At 47.1% G+C, this 19,332-nt stretch overlaps 1 protein-coding gene across 4 annotated transcripts in view; it reads left to right on the top strand.

The window, feature by feature from the left end:
- Positions 1–19,332, top strand: part of SLC15A2 (solute carrier family 15 member 2) — a 273,407-nt gene that overhangs the window by 93,596 nt on the left and 160,479 nt on the right. For all 4 annotated transcript variants that reach the window (XM_029605210.1, XM_029605211.1, XM_029605212.1 and 1 more), the window contains 3 exons: positions 590–680; positions 13,817–13,894; positions 15,179–15,261. In XM_029605210.1, the coding sequence (XP_029461070.1) occupies positions 590–680; positions 13,817–13,894; positions 15,179–15,261 (252 nt within the window). The remainder of the gene's footprint in view (positions 1–589; positions 681–13,816; positions 13,895–15,178; positions 15,262–19,332) is intronic.

A 19,332-nucleotide genomic window follows, 5' to 3' on the forward strand; every position in this document is an offset into this window, starting at 1 on the left:
GACCAGCCAGCTGCATTTGTGGTTTTCATCGTGTTAATATGTTTACTATATTAGTTTAGGCATACTATTCACTGGTATTAGGGTAGGTATTTAAGGGGGTGCTATAGGGTTGTGTGGTGATCACTTGATAGTGGCTGAAGTTGCAATATCCACTGTGATGTAGGAGATACGGGTATGGGGATGCACCAGTCCTCTGTGTGACAAGGGTTATGAAATAAACAAGTGATTAGAAATACATCAAGATGTGCTCTAATGTTTATAATTTGGAGATTATTCGTGTGTCAATCCCATGTGTCATTTTGCTTTATTTGAATGCTATGGGGATATGTGCACCTGTTTGAAACTGTGTTTGAATTCAGTGGAGGTGTGGTGATTTATTCCCATTCAGAGCATTTCCAAGTTTATAGCCCTGTGATTGCAGTAAAAACAAGTAGGGTTACAAACCACAATACTTTTGCATGCCTATATTGAACATCTGCATTCATGTTCACATTTGCAAATAATGACTGACTGAGAAAAAAAATGTGTTATGCAGATAAAGTCATGCATTTCTTTTGATGTACTGATGTATCCTTTCCTTCTGTTTTAGGCAGAAGAACGAAGCAAATTCTTTTCAATTTTCTATTTAGCCATTAATTTAGGAAGCCTCATATCTACATTTGCAACGCCTGCACTAAGAGGTTAGTATTGCTCTGCGGTGACTGAATGGATTTTGCATCAAAATCAAAAGTTGTGAAAATTGAAATGTTTCCAGCCAAACAGAAACATGCAGCTTTTCACCAAATTTTTTCATCCCAAACTCATACAAGCATATTATCACTTGCTCATTGATCTGCTCCATTGTTTTTCACTGCGGCATGTGATGTACCTGTGGACATTTATTCTTGCATATAGTTTCTGCCTAGTTTTACCAATAAAGAAGCAGCATTTAGATTTCTTGCACTGGATCATGTACACCACATTAGTAATGAATGAATGAATTTATGATGAATTTATTTGTTTAGTGCATTTACAGTATATTCAGCTACATCTAGTAGAATTGATCAGTGCGGATAACAGGGTAACAAACATAATCACATTAAACAGCTACATAAAATAAATGTACAGTAAAAATAAAAGCAAATGCATAAAAACAACCAACAGCTATCACTTACAATAAAATAAACGTCAAAAAATGTAATTCAAAAATTAAGGAAAATAAACTTGCTTAAAAATAGTTGCTTTAAAATGTTTCCTAAACATTCTGTAATCCTCCTGAAGCTTCACTACTGAATCTAAACTGTTCTATAGGACTAGGCCAATTTCCATGTTCCCTGTACGTACCAGGATCAGTCCAGACACCTGGGTTGTGACTCCGCACCAGCAGATGGAGACAGAGCAAGACTTGTCGGGCACCCTCACATATAGTAAGGCGCCACCCACAGCTCGCCAGTCTTTCTCTGTCTCCAGCAGATGGGGCAGGTTCACCCACAGGCTCTGATGGTCCCTGGGTAGTTGAGTAGCTACACAATAGACCTCTAATGTCGTCCTCTAACTTTCGATTTGAGAAGGGAACCAATCTACCTATGTGAATAACACTCAATTCCCACACCTCTTAATATAAACCATTATCTGCGCATTCCTAATAGACCATCATAATAGGCGTCATTGTGTGGCAATCCATGCCAGTCAATCACTCTGCCTTATATTTAATCATAGGTCAGTCCATAATACTTTTTTAAGGATTTTTTAGTGCTGTAGTGCTTCGTGTATTTAAATACACGAAGCACTACAGCACTAAAAAATCCTTAAAAAAGTATTATGGACTGACCTATGATTAAATATAAGGCAGAGTGATTGACTGGCATGGATTGCCACACAATGACGCCTATTATGATGGTCTATTAGGAATGCGCAGATAATGGTTTATATTAAGAGGTGTGGGAATTGAGTGTTATTCACATAGTTGAGTAGCTAGTCAGGGTTGTTTGATTTGGTTTGATTTGATTGGATTAGATAAAAAAAAAAAAAAAAAAAAAAGGAAGATTACAAAGGAAAGCTTCGCTCGTCCTGACAGCCTCCCAGGGGGGTTGTAAGGTCCTGAGGGGACCATCCCCCCCTGGTCGAGGCCGCTGCTGAGGGTTGAGGACCCGGCCTGTCTCTGGCAGCAGCGTCGGGGGTGACACCGGGGAGCCCGGTTCACTCACCCCCGCTGGACCGGACAGTTCAAGACCAAGGTCAGCGACAGGTAGAAAAAAAAAAAAAGGCTTTGTTTTTATTTCTTGCCGGTTTCGCCGTTTTGTGCAGTCTGCTTTGGTCTTCGCCGGGGGGAGCGTTCCGTGCGGGGAAGGATCAGGGCTGATTTCTTTTTCTCTTGCTGGTTTCTTTCTCGTTTTCGGCGGTCCAAGCCGGTGCGGCGCATGCCGAGGGAGGTTATGTGCCGCGCGACAGGCTGTGCTCCTCTTGCTTATTGGGCGGTGAAGGGCCGTCCGAGGGCGGTCGGGGGGTTCGCGCTCGACCGCGATCGCCACCGCGTGCTGCCCCTGAAGGTGAAGACAGGGCCGAGCTGGTCCCGCTTAGCGCGGGACCGGCGGCCATTTTAGTCAGTAAGGGAGGCCACGCGGCGGGCGGTGGATAATGGCGGTAGTCATTCGGCATTGTCTCCTCAGCAACGGGACCCCGGGGGGGTTTCCCCTGCGGGGGGGCTGCTTCGTCGGCGGATCGGAGTCAGGATGAGGCCTCCTCGGATTCGGAGGCCTCGTTTTCGTAAGACTTCGCGGTTTTTGCAGAAGGTTTTAAAATATAAACGCTCACAGCGGAAAAGGTCGGCGGTCACTGGGGGTTCAGACGGTCGGTCGGATCCCCAGAAGAGGCGAGCGGGGAGGGGTCCCCGGAGACCCGTGGACCCGCTTAGAGAGCGGCGCTCGGGCCGGGGGGCTCCCCCCCCCCCCCCAGGATACCGACTCCGAATCGGCCTCATCCGAGGAAGTAGACCCTGCCTTAGGGGTCCCGGGGGATGACGGAGCGCACGCGGAAGAGGATACGCTACACGCGGGGAACAGCAAGTCTACAAAGGCGGCCAAGATGGACCCAGTTCTGTTGGGCCTGACGGGACCCGCGGTGGCTTTCCTTTCCAGTTTTGGGCCTGAAGGTTAGTAAACCTATGGATAAGCGGTACCCGTTGCCGGAGGACGCGTGGTCGCAGCGGTGTCGGCGGTCAATAAACGGTCGACGATTCCGGTGACGGGGGCCACGGCCCTCAAGGATATCCAACACAGAAAGCTGGAGGCTCAACTCAAGAAGGTTTTTGAGGTTTCGGCTCTGGGAGTACGGGCGGCTATTTGCCCTGAGAGCCGGCTTGCGCTGGGCTCATGTCCTTCAGGCCAATGCGAGCCTCTCGGGAGAGGAGGCGGCGCAAGCGGACAACTTGGAGGCGGTTATTGCGTACAGCGAGGATGCGATACAGGACCTTCTGAGGACTTCGGCCAGGGCCACGGTCTCGGCAGTGTCGGCGCGACGTCTCCTTTGGCTCCGAAGCCCACTTGGGCTCGCTCCTTTTAAGGGGAAGTTGTTAGTTGGCAAACACCTGGACGACCTGATGCAGTCCCTGGACGACCTGATGCAGTCCCTTGGTGAAAACAGGGCGTTCAAGTTACCGGGGGACAGATACAGAGCTCGGACTTCGTTTTCCAATAGGTCCCGCTCTCGTGGGCCCAGGAATTCGCGGCCGCAGAGCTTGTCGGGGGCCCCGAATAGATCTGGTTCCTCTCGTCAGTCGTCGTGGTTCCAGTCCTTTCGAGGAAAGAAGTTTGGATGGCAAGGCAGTTCCTCGTGGGGAACCGGTCCGAAGGCCGCCCACTGAAATACGGAGGGCCCCTTCCCCGCAGCTGCCTCCATTGCTCACACCGGAGGTAGGGGCCAGGTGGACGCGGTTTTACGGAAAATGGACCAGGATAACCATGGTCCAGTGGGTCCTCAGCGTGATAGGACGCGGTTACGCGTTAGATTTTGCTCGAGTTTCCGTCGGACAATTTTCTGGTGTTCCCTTGCAAGGGTGGCCTCAAGCGTTGGGAGGTCCGGGATACATTGCGACGCCTAGATGGCCTGGGCGCGGTAGTCCCCGTGCCTCCGGGACAGTGCCATCTGGGCCGGTATTCCATTTACTTCATTGTGCCAAAGACAGAGGTCATTTTCCGACCCGTCCGGGACCTCAATGGGGTCAACAGCTGTCTTCGCGTTGCTCGATTCAAAAGGGAGACGATCCGTTCAGTAATATCTTTGGTTCGACCAGAAGAATTCCGGGTGTCGCGGGACCTGACGGAGGCTTACCCGCGCATCGGAATTCGGCCGTGCCATCAGTGTTATCTGCTGTTCTGTATCCTGGGCAGACACTATCAGTTCAAAGCTCGCCCCTTCGGACTCGTCACTGCTCCAAGACCGTTTACGAAGGTGATGGTGGTGGTGGCAGCCGAGCTGCGACACGAGGGGTTGTTGGTACATCCCTACTTGGCCGATTGGCTGATCCGAGCCAAATCCGAAATACAGTGCCGACAGGCGGTCGACAGCGTCCTGCAGCTCGTGCGGTCGCTCGGATGGGTGTTCAATCTCGCCAAAAGCCGGCTGGTTCCCACCCAAACACTGGAATACTTGGGAGCACTGTTCGACACGAAGCAAGGCGGGGTGTTCTGTCCAAGGAGCGGGTCTGCAAGCTGCAGGGTCCGGTGCGCCGTTTTTTGTCCCTCCGGATTCCGCAGGTGTGCGTTTACCTGATGGTGGTGGGGTCGATGGCGTCCACGCTGGCGCTAGTCCCCTGGGCGTTCGCTCATCTACGTCCATTGCAATCCTCATTGCTCTCCCGATGGCGGCCGGTGTCCGAGGACGTTTACCTTCCCCTCCAGCTCACGGATCAGGCAAGGTCCAGTTTGTAGTGCTGGCTCAGCACCAACCATCTGACATGCGGAGTGTCCCTGCATCCTGTCCACCTGGACGGTAGTCGCCACTGATACCAGCTTATCCGGCTGGGGGGGCGGTTGGCATGGGCCGCTCGGGGCAGGGACAGTGGTCCAAAGCTCAGTCACAGTGGTCCATCAACTGCTTGGAAACCAGAGCGGTCACGCTGGCGCTACGGTCGTTCCTCCCATTGCTCCGAGGGACTTCGGTCAGAATGTTGTCGGACGATGCGCCCACGGTGGCGTATCGTCGTTCCTCCCATTGCTCCAAGGGACTTCGGTCAGAGTGTTGTCGGACGATGCGCCCACGGTGGCGTATCTCAAGCACCAGGGAGGTACGAGGAGCCGGGCGGTGGCGGAGCAGACGCTGCTGCTCATGCTCTGGCTGGAAAGGAAGCTCAGCAACATCGCGGCGTCCCACATCGTCGGAGTGGACAATGTCCAGGCGGATTTCCTCAGTCTGCATCGGTTGGACCCAGGGGAGTGGGAGCTGCCGTAGATGGCTTACCGCCTCATTTGTAAAAGGTGGGGAACGCCACACACGGTTTTGATGGCCACCGCTCAGAACGCCAGGGCTCCGTGATTCTTCAGTCGACGGAGAGAACAAGGAGCCGAAGGGGTCGATGCTCTGGTACTCCCTTGGGCCACGGACGTTCTCCTATATGTGTTCCCTCCCTGGCCACGGTTAGGCTAAGTCCTTCGTCGAATAGAGTCGCATCTGGCGGAGGTGATCATGGTGGCACCGGAGTGGCCACGGCGGCCTTGGTTCGCGGACCTCTTGCAGTCGGCAAGGGAAGCTCCTCTCCGTTTCGGGGGGAAGCAACTCTCCTTTGGCAAGGTCCCGTTTGTTTGAAGGACGCGGCTCACTTCTGTCTCGCGGCTTGGTTTTTGAGAGGAAATGTTTGAAGACTAAGGGATATTCGGATGCGGTGGTGGCCACCTTGCTGAGTTCTAGGACACGGTCTACGCCCTTTGCCTACGTCCGGGTCTCGGCGGTGTTTGAAGATTGGTGTAGATCGCGTGAGGTGAATCCGGTGTTACCATCCGTGCCGGATGTTCTCGCTTTTCTTCAGGCGGAGCTTGCTAAAGGTCTATCGTGTAGCACTCTTCGAGTACCGGTAGCGACGCTTGGCTGCCTCAGAGGAAAGGTGCAAGGTAGGTCGCTGGCTCATCATCCAGACGTGGCGCGTTTTCTTCGTGGAGCTAAGCATTTGCGGCCTCTGTTATGTCATCCTTGTCCTTCCTGGAATCTTAATTGGGTTCTCTCTGCTCTGTGCACATCGCTTTTGAGCCCATCAGGAGGGCGACACTAAAGGACCTTATCCTTCAGGCGGTTTTTTTCTCGTAGCCATTGCGTCGGCGAGGCGAGTTTCAGAGTTGCAGGCGTTATCTTGGTGAGAGCCAGTTTTACGCTTCTCGGATTCTGGAGTCTCACTAAGGTCGGTTCCTTCTTTCCTTCCGAAGGTGGTGTCATCTTTTCATTTGAACCAGACAGTTGAGTTGCCTGTTTTTCCTGAGGGGACGCGGGCTGTTCCAGTCATCAAGGTGTTGAGGAAACTTGATGTCCGCAGAGTTCTGCTCCGTTATCTGGAGGTAACGAATCTTTTCCGGGTTTCGGACCATCTTTTGTCTCGTTTTCGGGTCCAAAGCGGAGTGGCGCTGCTTCTCGGACCTCAATTGCTCGGTGGCTCAAGGAAACTATTTCTTCTGCTTGCCTATTGACAACAGGTAAGCCTGTTCCGGGGGGCCTTCGAGCCCACTCGACGTGCGCCCAGGCCGCCTCGTGGACGGAATCTTCGCATGTGTCGCCTCAAGAGTTTTTGCAGGGCGGCCGCTTGGAAGTCGCTGCATACGTTCGCTCGACACTATCGGCTGGATGTTCAGGACCTGGATTCGGGGGGTTTCGGAGGGAGAGTTCTGCGAGCGGGACTCTCTGGTTCCCACCCTCAGTAGTTCAGCTCTGGTACATCCCAGGTGTCTGGACTGATCCTGGTACGTACAGGGAAAGGAAAATTAGTTTCTTACCTGATAATTTTCGTTCCTGTAGTACCAAGGATCAGTCCAGGCTCCCGCCCAAGTAGTAAGAAGAGTCCGCTCGGTTGGTTTTCCCAGTGTTTTCAGTGTCTGTTGTTGGTCCTCTGGTTCTGGAAGTTCTGATCCAGCTGGCGGTTTTGGTTGCATTGGCCCTAGTGTGGGGCGGTATAGTTAGATAGTTTGGTTTGGTTTCATTGCGTTTCTGCTTTGACATTCGTAAGACTGACGAGCTGTGGGTGGCGCCTTACTATATGTGAGGGTGCCCGACAAGTCTTGCTCTGTCTCCATCTGCTGGTGCGGAGTCACAACCCAGGTGTCTGGACTGATCCTTGGTACTACAGGAACGAAAATTATCAGGTAAGAAACTAATTTTCCTTTATTAATTGTAGGATCCTGTAAAATATGCTGCCACAATTTGCAATATGATTTAGTGCCTTTCTTCCGTTCTTAGACCTGTGTTGTGAGTTTGCATCTGATTTATTTGTTTGGTTGTTCAAGGACTCAGGTTGAAGGAGTGGGGAATCATTTTTCAGTGGCTCATCCTCTAATGGCAATGGCCGGAGATTTCTTTGTGTTTTTCCACTGTTTTACTACTTCTGTATAAGACGTATATAATCAGAGGTTTCCTTTTTTGTGTTGCCTCTGTCACAAACAGTAGACAGACTCGAAATTTAGTGACTGCTGTCATGCTAACAAGGTCCTCTGTTAGCAAACCCTTTTCTGCTCTAATTTTTTTAATTAACATTTATTTTTAATTAACCCTTCATCAACACCTCACCCTCAAAAACAAACAACGGGGGCCTATTTACTAAAATCCTATGTGACACATGAAGTCTGCCATCTTTGCACCAAGCAGGCAAGTTATCAAGCGATCCTCATATCCATCAGCCACCCGGTTATCTACCTTTCTAATAATTGAACCACCAACCACAACAGCCATCCTAACCCTTCCCTCTTGGGCAAGTGCCCCTGGAAACATGTCATCTTGAGGGCAGGTCCTAGCTACAGGATTGCTTCCTGCCTCTTCAAGCTGATGCTCTCCTTCCAGATGACCTTTCTCCTCCAAGGCAGCACAGGTGCTGCCAGATTGGAGGTGAGCCTTCTCTGCTATGTCTGACTCCCTTAGTTCCTCCATGGTCTTCCACTCTAGTCTCCAGAGATCGGATTAGTTCTCGGAGAGCTAGGAGCTTTGTGCACCTAGTGCACACAATCAACTTCTTCCCAGCTGTGAGATAATCATACATGTGGTACTTAGTGCAAAGTCTGGAAAGCCTCCCTCTTGCTGCTGGACTGCTATCTGCATCTTAATTTTGTTGATTTGTTATTGAGCTTAAAATTTCTAAGGTAGTCGAGAGGTAGAGGTAATTTAAGTCCTTTATGTCTATTGATTTATATTATATTTGTCAGGGACCCTCTAAACCCTACAATTAATTTACGTATATCTTTTTTGACTGCCGCAGCACACAGAACCGACAATTTCAATCTATTATCCACTATGACACCTAGATCTGTTTCCTGGGTGGTAGCTCGTAATATGGAAACTAACAAATTGCAGGTATTAAGAAAACTAAAACCACTCCTACACCTCAAAGATTTCTGCTTGGTGCTCCAATCCATCATCTTGTCTAAAGTTGACTACTGCAACTCCCTTCTTCTGGGTCTACCTGCCAAGTCTGGGCTCTGACTTTTACGGGCTGGGGTACTGATACGCAGACATTAGGAAAAAAGCAAAGACCTGCTTATAAGGCCAAGTCGAAAAGCAAAGCTCATTCAAGCAGCATTGTCTGTCTTACCAAGAAGGCTGCTCACCCCATAAAAATATTTCCAGCAGTAATTTTGTTATTTATTTATTTATTTATTTATAATTTTTATATACCGAAATTCTTGTAGGGATACAAATCAATCCGGTTTACATAAAACAAGGATGCCAAAGGGCTTAGGAAAGCCAAGGTTTACATGAAACAGTTTAAACAGAACGATTCCATAGAACATTGAGGTGGTGACTCTCTTTGGGTTTTATAGAACAGACCCAGGGCTATAAATAAATTGACTTAAAACGATTAAGACATAAAAAATACAAAATAAATTAAATTAAAATTAATCCAAATTATATATAGAATGAGTACAACTACAGTTGTAACTATTATACATCGAAGGAAGCTGTTGCAAATATAAAACAGATTAGTTACAGATAAGTGTTTAAATTATACAGTATTTAAATAAACAATTATACAGAGAAGGAGGCTGTTTAAAGTTTGACAAATGAACAAAGTAGTGGAGAGAAACGCATGGGTTTGACAGTTGCTTGATTTTGATTGCGAATACTACAACCCTTAGCGTAAGGCTTGGGGGTAACCTCCATGGAGCAGCAGTTACTACCATAAGAAACTTATTGGGCAGGGTGTAGGGACCATTTGGTCTTCTTCTGCCGTTACTATGTTATATGTATTTAGCTGATAAACTTGAGAGAGATGTCCTGGATACCACCTGCTGTCTGTGGAAGATCAGCCACATTCTGTTTCCTCGGCCAGTAAATATAGATTGAGTGTTAGGAAGGGTACTTTTAGTTACAGTATGTAGCTCCTGCATTGCGGAATTCACTTCCTAAATAGTTAAGGCCAGAAGGAGGTAATCTTCATTTCAGGTGCTTTTAAAACCTTTTCTGTTTAAGGGAGCTTTTAGATGTGGTATTTGACAGAGGGTTGTTTTTTTAGCTGCCTGTACTGTTTTTTAATTTTGGGTTAATTTATGAAGGAAGGCATAGTTGTTGTTATTTTTGAACATGGAATAGTATCTTATTAAATAATAAATGCAATGATTTATTGTTGGTTTTCTGTTTCATTCTGTTTTAGATTCTGTTTTATATGATTACTTGTACACCTCTCAGAGACCTAGATGGGCAGTTAACACATTCACCAAATAGATAAATAAATACATGGTTATTAAGTGGTATATGGGAGTGTGAAAAATATCTCTAAATAGAAAATCAAGCCCCTAGGACCATGAAATTACATAGCAGGGACCCTCAACCCGTTTATTTTCACTTAGCAACTTTTAACAAAGCTACTTTCTCAGAAAAATATAATCAGTTATGCTTGCTAGCTACTCAGGCAGCAGCATAACTAGTTCCGGTTGTAATTTGTTTTTTTTAATTAAGCTATTTTGGACCCACTTGAAAACAAACTAATGAAGCACATTAATTTCACAGGCTGTACTGTCTGAAGATTTAAGGGCAGTCATTAAAAAGTCAAAATGCTTTTTAACCAAACTATATTTGCATTTCAGCGTATTTTCATTTTGATGTAAAAAGCAAATCCTAGAAAATGTTGCCACCAGTAGTTGCATTTCATTACCAAGAAAGACTATATTACACCGGGGGGGGGAGTTCTGCACCTCTGTGCAATGCAGAATTTGCACAGAATTCCTCTGCTGGCAGAATTTGGGTGGGCACGTGGACCAATGGGAGGAAAAAAGCAGTGCAACGTGATTCGTTGGGCTCCCTCCACCCAAGCCAGCCTCCCTCTCGTCAGTTGCTCCAATGCCTGCGCAGCACCGGTGTCATCCCTGAACAGCTGCTGCCTTCTGGAAGAGGTCAGCTCTCAACTCGAGCTGTGTGGTGCGTGCTGTTCTCGTGGCCTCACAAGAACAGCTCAGGACTATGGGCACCATGTAGCTCAAACTCATTGACAGCCATGCAATGCTAGAAGGCAACAGCTGTTAGAAGGGTGAGACCAGCATGAATGTGAGTGTCAGAGCAAGGTGAGGAGGTGACTGACAGACTAGTGGGGATGGGCTGGTGGGCAGGGTACTGTCAGGCTGGGGAAAACTGGCTATAGGGAGTGGAGTCTGGCTGGTGGAAACTGGTGGGCATGGCTAGTGGCTGTCACTTAGTCAGATAAATAGCCAACTAAGGCCAGGGTTCATCATTCCGTTCGGAATGATGAACCCGGCGCTACAGGGGGGGGCGGGCGAAGCAGGGGGCAGACGGGCGATAGCCTGCAGCCGGACGTACCACGGCGGTGTGGTTTCGCCTGCCGCAGTGCAGCCGGCTGTAGGCTATTGCGGGCATAGCGCCACCGTAAAAGGTGGTGCTATTCCCCGTGCTATTGCTGGCGATAATTTAGATTTTTTTTTTTTAATTTAGATTTATATTCCGCTTTTCGCACTTTTTTCAGTGCTTCAAAGTGGATTACATTCAGGTACTGTAGGTATTTCCCTATCCCCAGAGGGCTCACAATCTAATAATGTTCGAAATATTATCGTCTGCAGTGGTGCCGCCGCCGATTTCCATAATTCCTTCCCTAACTCCGCTCTGACTCATCCCCTAATTTAAATCTTACCGCCATGATAAGGGCCTATCGCGGCTTGGAAAATAACCCCCTAAGGAAGGGCAGGACGGGCGTTCTGAGGTGGAGCTGCTTGGCTAGCTAGCTTAGGGCTGGATTTTCTAACACCACAGGAATTTGTGAATTCTGCGGTAATGGGGGACGGGGAGGTCGAAATGGGGGGCGGTCCTGCGAAAGCCGGCAGCCATCGCACCACCGCGGTGTTATCGCTGCCGGCGTTCGCACCCAATAGCGCCACCGTGAAAGGTGGTGCTATTGGGTGCGCTACTGGCGGCGATAACGTGGCCTACCTTATTGCTGCCAGCGAAGTCGTCGCGGACTCCGCCCCGATTTAGCTATCGCACGCAAAAAGGGACTTTTTGCGTGCGATCCCGTTAGAAAATGACCCCCTTAGCCGGATAAGTGCTGATATTCAGTCTTCTTCTGCTTAGTTAGCCAGATAAGTGTAGTTAGCCGGATAAACTTAGTGGCATGGCCAAGTAATCTGGATGTTTATCCAGCCATCTTGCTCAGCTAGATAGCAGCTGAATATTAGCCTCATTTGTGAGCGGAATGATTTTAGTTTTTGACACAGAATTCCCTCCCACGGGATGCAGAAAGCAATCATTTTGTTACAGAGGTACTCAATGTAATTTATGTAAAGGAAGGAGTCAAGGAGTAACGCGTTTAAGTTGCAACACCGGGTTAGACTGTGCTGTCTAACTCATGAAGTCGTGGAAAGAGAGTGGAAGTTTAATGGGGGAGTTTTTCTATTACTGAAACCTCTCTTTCTTTCTTCTTCAGTTTCACTCTGGCTTCTGGTGTCTGTAGCCTCTTTGCTTGCAAAAGCCGTAATCCCACATTACCGCTCATATTCTTCTCTGTACCCCATTTGGATTTCCCAGTTGATTGGACATTCTGGGGAAATCCACGACTATGCTCTCGGATAGTCACCCTGGCTTTTGTACTGCCGGGCAGACAACCTAATGAAATAAAAAAAAAAAGAATAAGGAAATCAAAATTAATTTTCGTCTGCTGACTCCAAAGATATATGAATCGACTCAATCCAACATATATGAAATTTCACTCACCACAAAAAAAAAGGTGGGAAAACATAAAGAAGTGATTGAATAACAATCATACAGCACTGGGCAGGCACTCACAGCATGTGCTTCAAAATCCCAAGAGTGTGCTACTAACTTTGTAAACATAAGTCATTCAAATGAAAATTTTTTGGAAAATATCTGAGTGCTGAAGATGCCGGGAATCTGCATATAGGAGAAGAAACAGTGTGTCTGAGGTCCACAATATTTTGAAACAAATTTCTTCTTAGCTCCACATTGCAATGTTTCGGAAGGGCACTTGCCTTCCTTCTGCAGGGGATTTGATGATTACACTGACAATTTTAAAATAGAAGTCCAGGTTTTTATTAAACGAGTGCACAAGGATCAGAGCCTGAGAGCATCGTTATCTGCGTTGATTACAGCCAAAGCAGGATGAGCTCCCCTGTGTGCTGTGGGATAAAAGGTTGCGAGGTGGAGGGATTATTTATTTATTGTTTGTTTTATTTTATTTATATGTTTTATATTCTGCTGCCTCCAAAAACTGTTCGTTGTGGATCACAAAAATAACATCTGCGTAATAACGATGCTCTTAGGCTCGAATCCTTTCACACTCGTTTAATAAAATCCGGGACATCTATCTAAAATTGCCAGTGTGATCTACAAATCCCCTGCAGAAGGAAGGGAAGTGCCCTTCCAAAACATTGCAATGTCAGACTAAGAAGAAATTTGTTTCAAAATATTGTGGACATCAGACACACTGTTTCTTCTCCTGAATGAGATTCCCGGCACCTTCAGCACTCAGATAAGTGCAGGGTTTTTTTTTAGCATAATTATAAAAACATTTTCAAAAAATGTTTGTTTGAATGACTTATGATTACACTCTTGGGATTTTGAAGCACATGCTGTGAGTGCCTACCTAGTGCTTTATAATAGTTATTCAATCACTTCTTTGTGTATGTTGTCCCACTTTTTGTGGTGAGTGAGATTTCATATATGGTGGCTCCAAAGGTGGGCATTAGTGTTGGATCATGCCGCGTCCCTTCTACCACGGTTCTGACAAGAATGTTTATGTTTATTTATTTTTTTGTATATTTATACTTATATTTATAATCATTTAATTTTATTTTAAGTCGCTCGCTGCTTTATAAGTTCATACGAAGTTAGCCCTGTTATCTGTATCCTCTTGTTTGATGTAATTTCCAACTTTGGTTCTATGTAAACCGACGTGATATGTACTAGTACAGGAACGTCGCTATATAAAAGCCTTAAATAAATAAATAAGTTAACTGTATCTTGTTGACAAGTGAAATGTAGCAGCTCTGGTGCAACACAATGCATGAGTACAGCAACTAACCCAGTCTGAGTCTCCCCCAGGATCTGCTGCCCATTCTGTAGCATCCCAGTGGCATTAACTGCCTTCTTACTATTTTACTAATTGTATTTTCTTTTCCTCTTCCATTTCCAGGAGATGTGAAATGCTTTGGTTCAGACTGCTATGCTTTGGCCTTTGGGGTACCAGCATTACTTATGGTGGTGGCACTTGGTAGGTTGCACTGTAATTGCTATTATCAGTTCTATTATGATATTACCATGGATCAGCTGCCATTGTCACTATAGACTAAGATAAAAGCCGTGCACATTCATATGCCCTTGCTTTGCTTTACTTTGACCCGAGATGGTCTGATTCAAGTTTTATGATCCGAAATTCACTGTGGGGCTAGATCAGAGGGAGAAAGAAGAGGCTATAGTGAGGGGAGGGAGAGAACAAATTCCATGACTTTTGTACCTATAGCCTCCCCTTGCCCAATCAGGATGAGCTCCCCTATGGTGCTGTGGGTTAAAAGGTTGCGAGGTGGAGGGATTATTTATTTATTATTTATTTTATTTTATTTACATGTTTTATATTCTGCTGCCTCCAAAAACTGTTTGGTGTGGATCACAAAAATAACGTCTGTCATGAAATCATGTAAAAAAAAAAAAAGCACTAAACGTGACATCCATGAACTAAAAACATATACAACATACAATATCTCATAAAATGCAGATTATTGATAAGCCTTTCTAAAAAGCCATGCCATTAGCTTTCTTTCTAAAGGGAAAAGAAACGGGAGGGGCAGGGAGCTCCCATAGGCTTGAGCACATCTGTGCAGCTGAGTGCCCACCACAAGCCAAAATTTATCTGCCTTCATTGGTATTCATTGGACATCTATGTGGCTAGATTTTTTTTAAAATTGGGGACTTTTGGCTAGAAACCTCTAGATGAGAAAACTTGACGCAGTGATGCCTCCTTCCCAGTATATAAGCTAATCTTGGGGAGAGCAGGAGGTTGAGGGGAGTTCTAAATAATGGAATGTCCCCTGGCCCATTTGCAAAAAACACCTCAAAAAACCTCTAAATCTAAGATTGTAACTCCAGTTATGAATAGTTAATCAGGCTCTGAGCAAATGCTACAGTATCTGCCACTCCTCAGCTCCTCCACAGGCTTTAGCCTCAGGAAAAGTCACCAACTGCTAAATGTTTGCCCAAGTTGGGTTTTTTTTAATAGAGCCCCAATATACAGCTGCATAAATATTCTGAACTGGTCATTTAATATATAGTAGTCTCTTTTGATGAATAAAGTTGAGAGCCACTGTTGCATATTGCCATTGTAAATACATAGAACCTGATTTTTACTGAGCATTTTCCCATTTGTGCCTGTGGAGGGTAAGTCCTTTTGTAGATTCATCCTGAAACCCTTGCATTTTATCTGTGACCATTATTGCTCGTATGCAGAAATGAGTCAACGTGTACACCTTAACAAGCCTCTATTTCTTAAAATATTTTTCAGTTGTATTTATTTCCGGAAGTAGCATGTACAAAACATATCCATCCCAGGGTAACATCATGCTTAGCGTCTGCAAATGCATTAGGGTAAGTGTTGTATCTCTTAGATCTAAATCTGCCCCGTCAGTTCAAGGAGCAGTGTCGAGAATCAGTCTGCCCTGCTTGCGTGTCTGCAGGTAGGGAGGTCTATTATAGGGGAAAATGGGGGATACAAAAACATGTAAATGTGATGAAGCTTCCATCAAGCAGCACTTTGTCACTTAAAAAAAGAAAACAAAAAAGACGCTGGAAGGAATTTTGGTAGAGGAGAAGGTTGAACTCACATTGGAGGGATTATCTCTTTGAAGGGAAAACAGTGCATAGAAGTGTGATATTCATAATGTCCACTAGATGATGAATCTTTATAGTAAACCTAGGTTGAAGCAGTCGCACTGTGTCATGGTGATTAAGAGGTTGATATTGAGAGGATAGCCGGCAAGCTATGATAGCCGATAAACTTATCCAGCTAACATAGCCAGGATATTTAGCAGCAAGAATAAGTGCGAATATTGCCACTTATCTGGCTAAGTTAGTCAGATAAGTAGCTTCTCCCCATTATATCCCCATGCTGCCCATCACTAACTACTTAGTCATTGCCACTTAGCTGGATAGGTTCCTGAATATTGACTTCTAAGTGTAATGGTAATGAACCTTTGTGTGTGGCATGGTTGACACAGCCTCATAGGGGAATCTACTAGGGATGTGAATCGTTTTTTGACGATTTAAAATATCGTCCGATATATTTTAAATCGTCAAAAATCGTTAGGGCCACGATACAATACCAATTCCCCCGATTTATCGTTAAAAAATCGTAAATCGGGGGAAGGGGGAGGGCAGGAAAACCGGCACACTAAAACCCCCTAAAACCCACCCCCAACCCTTTAAACTAAATCCCCCACCCTCCCGAACCCCCCCCCCCAAATGCTTTAACTTACCTGGGGATCCAGCAGTGGTCCAGAACGGCGGCGGTCCGGAACGGCCCCCTCAATTGAATCCTTTGTCTTCAGCCGGCGCCATTTTGCAAAATGGCTGCCGCAAAATGGCGGCGGCCATAGACAAAAACGATTTGACGCAGGAGGTCGTTCCGGACCCCCGCTGGACTTTGGCAAGTCCTTGTGGGGGTCAGGAGGCCCCCCCAAGCTGGCCAAAAGTTTCTGGGAGTCCAGCGGGGTTCAGGAAGCGATTTCTTGCCGCGAAGCGTTTTCCGTACGGAAAATGGCGCCGGCAGGAGATCGACTGCAGGAGGTCGTCAGGCGGCGGTCCGGAACCCCCGCTGAACGACCTCCTGCAGTCGATCTCCTGCCGGCGCCATTTTCCATACGAAAAAGATTCGCGGCAAGAAATCGCTTCCTGAACCCCGCTGGACTCCCAGAAACTTTTGGCCAGCTTGGGGGGGCCTCCTGACCCCCACAAGACTTGCCAAAAGTCCAGCGGGGGTCCGGAACGACCTACGCGTCGAATCGTTTTTGTCTATGGCCGCCGCCATTTTGCGGCGGCCATTTTGCAAAATGGCGCCGGCTGAAGACAAAAGGATTCAATTGAGGGGGCCGTTCCGGACCGCCACCGTTCTGGACCACCGCTGGATCCCAGGTAATTTAAAGCATTTGGGGGGGGGTTCGGGAGGGTGGGGGATTTAATTTAAAGGGTCGGGGGTGGGTTTTAGGGGGGTTGGCTCACGATTTTAACGATTTTTCACGATAGTTTACACACCCAAATGGCAACAATATGATTCCCTCCCCCTCCCAGCCGAAATCGATCGTTAAGACGATCGAGGACACGATTCACATCTCTAGAATCTACTAGGTCCATGCTGACAACTGTCAACATGCCCTGAGCTGGGACAAGGTTGGACCTTCACCTTTACCATCCCCATTTCCCATGGGTTGAGCCTTTGGGTTCCAAGGGCTGTCAGGACTTAGGCAAAAGTCCCACAAAGTGGTCAGGATGTGAGAGTTTGGGGCCGACAGTTACTAGGGTCAGTCTGAGGGTCAAGCAGAAAGTGAGTGAGGTGTAGTCGAGGTCTGAAGCAGAGTTCAGAGGCAGATGGCAGGCAAGAGAGTAATACGGGTCCATAGCAGAGGTCAGTGGCAAGTGGCAGGCAGAAGATTAGTCGGGTCTGTAGCAGAGATCTGTACTGGGCAGGCAAACAAAGGACAGGGACAGGCAGGACAAGGCAGGGTGGACTGGATGAGGTAGGGTGGACTGGACGAGGCAGGGCAGGTTGGATGAGGCAAGGCAGGGTCAGGAACAAGCTGGGATAGGATCAGGTGAAGCAACGCGCACTGCTATGGAAGCAGAAGGACCCTGTTGCTGAGGGCGCCTATGAGTAGTGCGGCTGAGGTTTAAATCCCTAGCCAGCTCTGATGTTATCTCCTGGCACCTCAGGTGTTTTTGCACCAGGGGCCTTTAAGTTCTGGCATGCACTATGCACGCATACCTAAAGGGTCCAGCAGGGGAGCAAGGTGGCGGCATCCTAGCTACAAAGGAGTCATCCTCGGTGTTGGAGGCTCCTGGGGTGAGTCCAGCCAGTCATGAGGCTGTCTTGTGGCTGGCCAAATGTTACAGGACCCAACCTCCCTAAGTCCCCCCCTACCAAGGCTTCTTCACTTTGGCTTTTGGGGGAAGCATTCATGGAAATTTCTTACCGTCTGGGAGGCTTGGAGATTGGCTGTGGGTTCCCATGAGTTCTTCTTGGGACAGAAGTACTGTCCCAAGGAGATGAGATATTCAAGTTGATTCCAACATATTCTGGAGTACAGAATTTCTTGCACTTCAAATTTGGTACCCAACCTGGACATTGATTCAGTAGGACTGGGAGGATGCAGTGAAAGCCATGATAGGATAAGAGGCTTTATGAGCGAGATGTGAAAGATGTTATGATTTCAGAGTGAGTGGAAGTTTCAGTTGATAGGCCACTGCTCCAACATGCCGAAGAATGGGGAATGGTCCAATAAACCTAGGTGCAAATTTGGTTGAGGGCATCTTAAGACACAGGTTTTGGGTGCTTAACCATACCAGTTCTCCAGGCTTGAATTATGGTGCTGGGCAGCACTTTTTGTTGGCTTGGTTTTTGAACCGACTAGCAGCTGTGGGTGAGAAGCTGATGAATTCTCGCCATAGATCCTTGAGATCATAGCTCATGGCATTGACCATGGGGCAGGATACTGAGGGTGAGACTGAGAGTGGTACTCTGGGGTGTCTGCCGAAGAATATTTGAAATGGAGACAATCCAGTAGAGCTCCCTACATGATTGTTGTGGCAAAACTGTGCCCATGGGAGGAAGGAAGCTCTATATTGTCTTGGCATTCATTGCTTATAGGACATTTTTGAGGATCTGGTTGACCTTTTCTATCTGCCTATTACTTTGCGGGTGGTACACTGATGTGAAATCCAGGGTGATACCAAAATTTTTACAGAGACTTCTCTAAAACTGAGCCATGAAATGAACTCCATGATCCAAAAGGATATGAGATGGGAGCCTGTATAGATGGAAGATATCTTGCACAAAGAAGCGGGCCAGCTCTGGTGCAGAAGGAAGACTGGTGAGTGATATGAAGCCGTCTTAGAGAATTGATCTACCATGACCCATATCACGGTATAGCTATTAGAGAGGGGAAGGCCCATGATGAAGTCAGTTGCCAGGTGGGTCCAAGGTTTCTCGGAGTCCGGCAATGGCTGTAATAGCCCCCAAAGGTGAGCATGAAAATTCTTACGCATTGCACAAGTGGGGCAGGATTCCACATACAGTTTCACATCTGGATTCACTTGAGGCCACTAATAGTAGCAAAGAGTTAGTTCCAGGGTTCTGGTGGCCCCTGGGTGTCCTGCCAGGTGGGAATCATGAGCCCATTTGAGTAACTTTTCCTTTAGTCGTTTGGGAGCTTCATTTTTTCCAGGCGATACTAGAACTGCAGTTGCGGCCACTATCCTTGCTGTATCTATAATGTGGCAAGGAGGTTACAGGGCATCTTCAGTTTCAAAGGAACGTGAAAGGGAATCGGCCCGTTGGTTCTTTTCCATGGGGCGATAATGTAGCTTGAAGTCAAAGCAGTTGAAGAATGGTGACCACCTGCTGAGGATTTAATTGCTGGTCCTGTTGCCAATACTCCAGGTTCTTGT

Source organism: Rhinatrema bivittatum, chromosome 6 (assembly GCF_901001135.1).
Source record: "Rhinatrema bivittatum chromosome 6, aRhiBiv1.1, whole genome shotgun sequence".
Taxonomy (NCBI): domain Eukaryota; kingdom Metazoa; phylum Chordata; class Amphibia; order Gymnophiona; family Rhinatrematidae; genus Rhinatrema; species Rhinatrema bivittatum.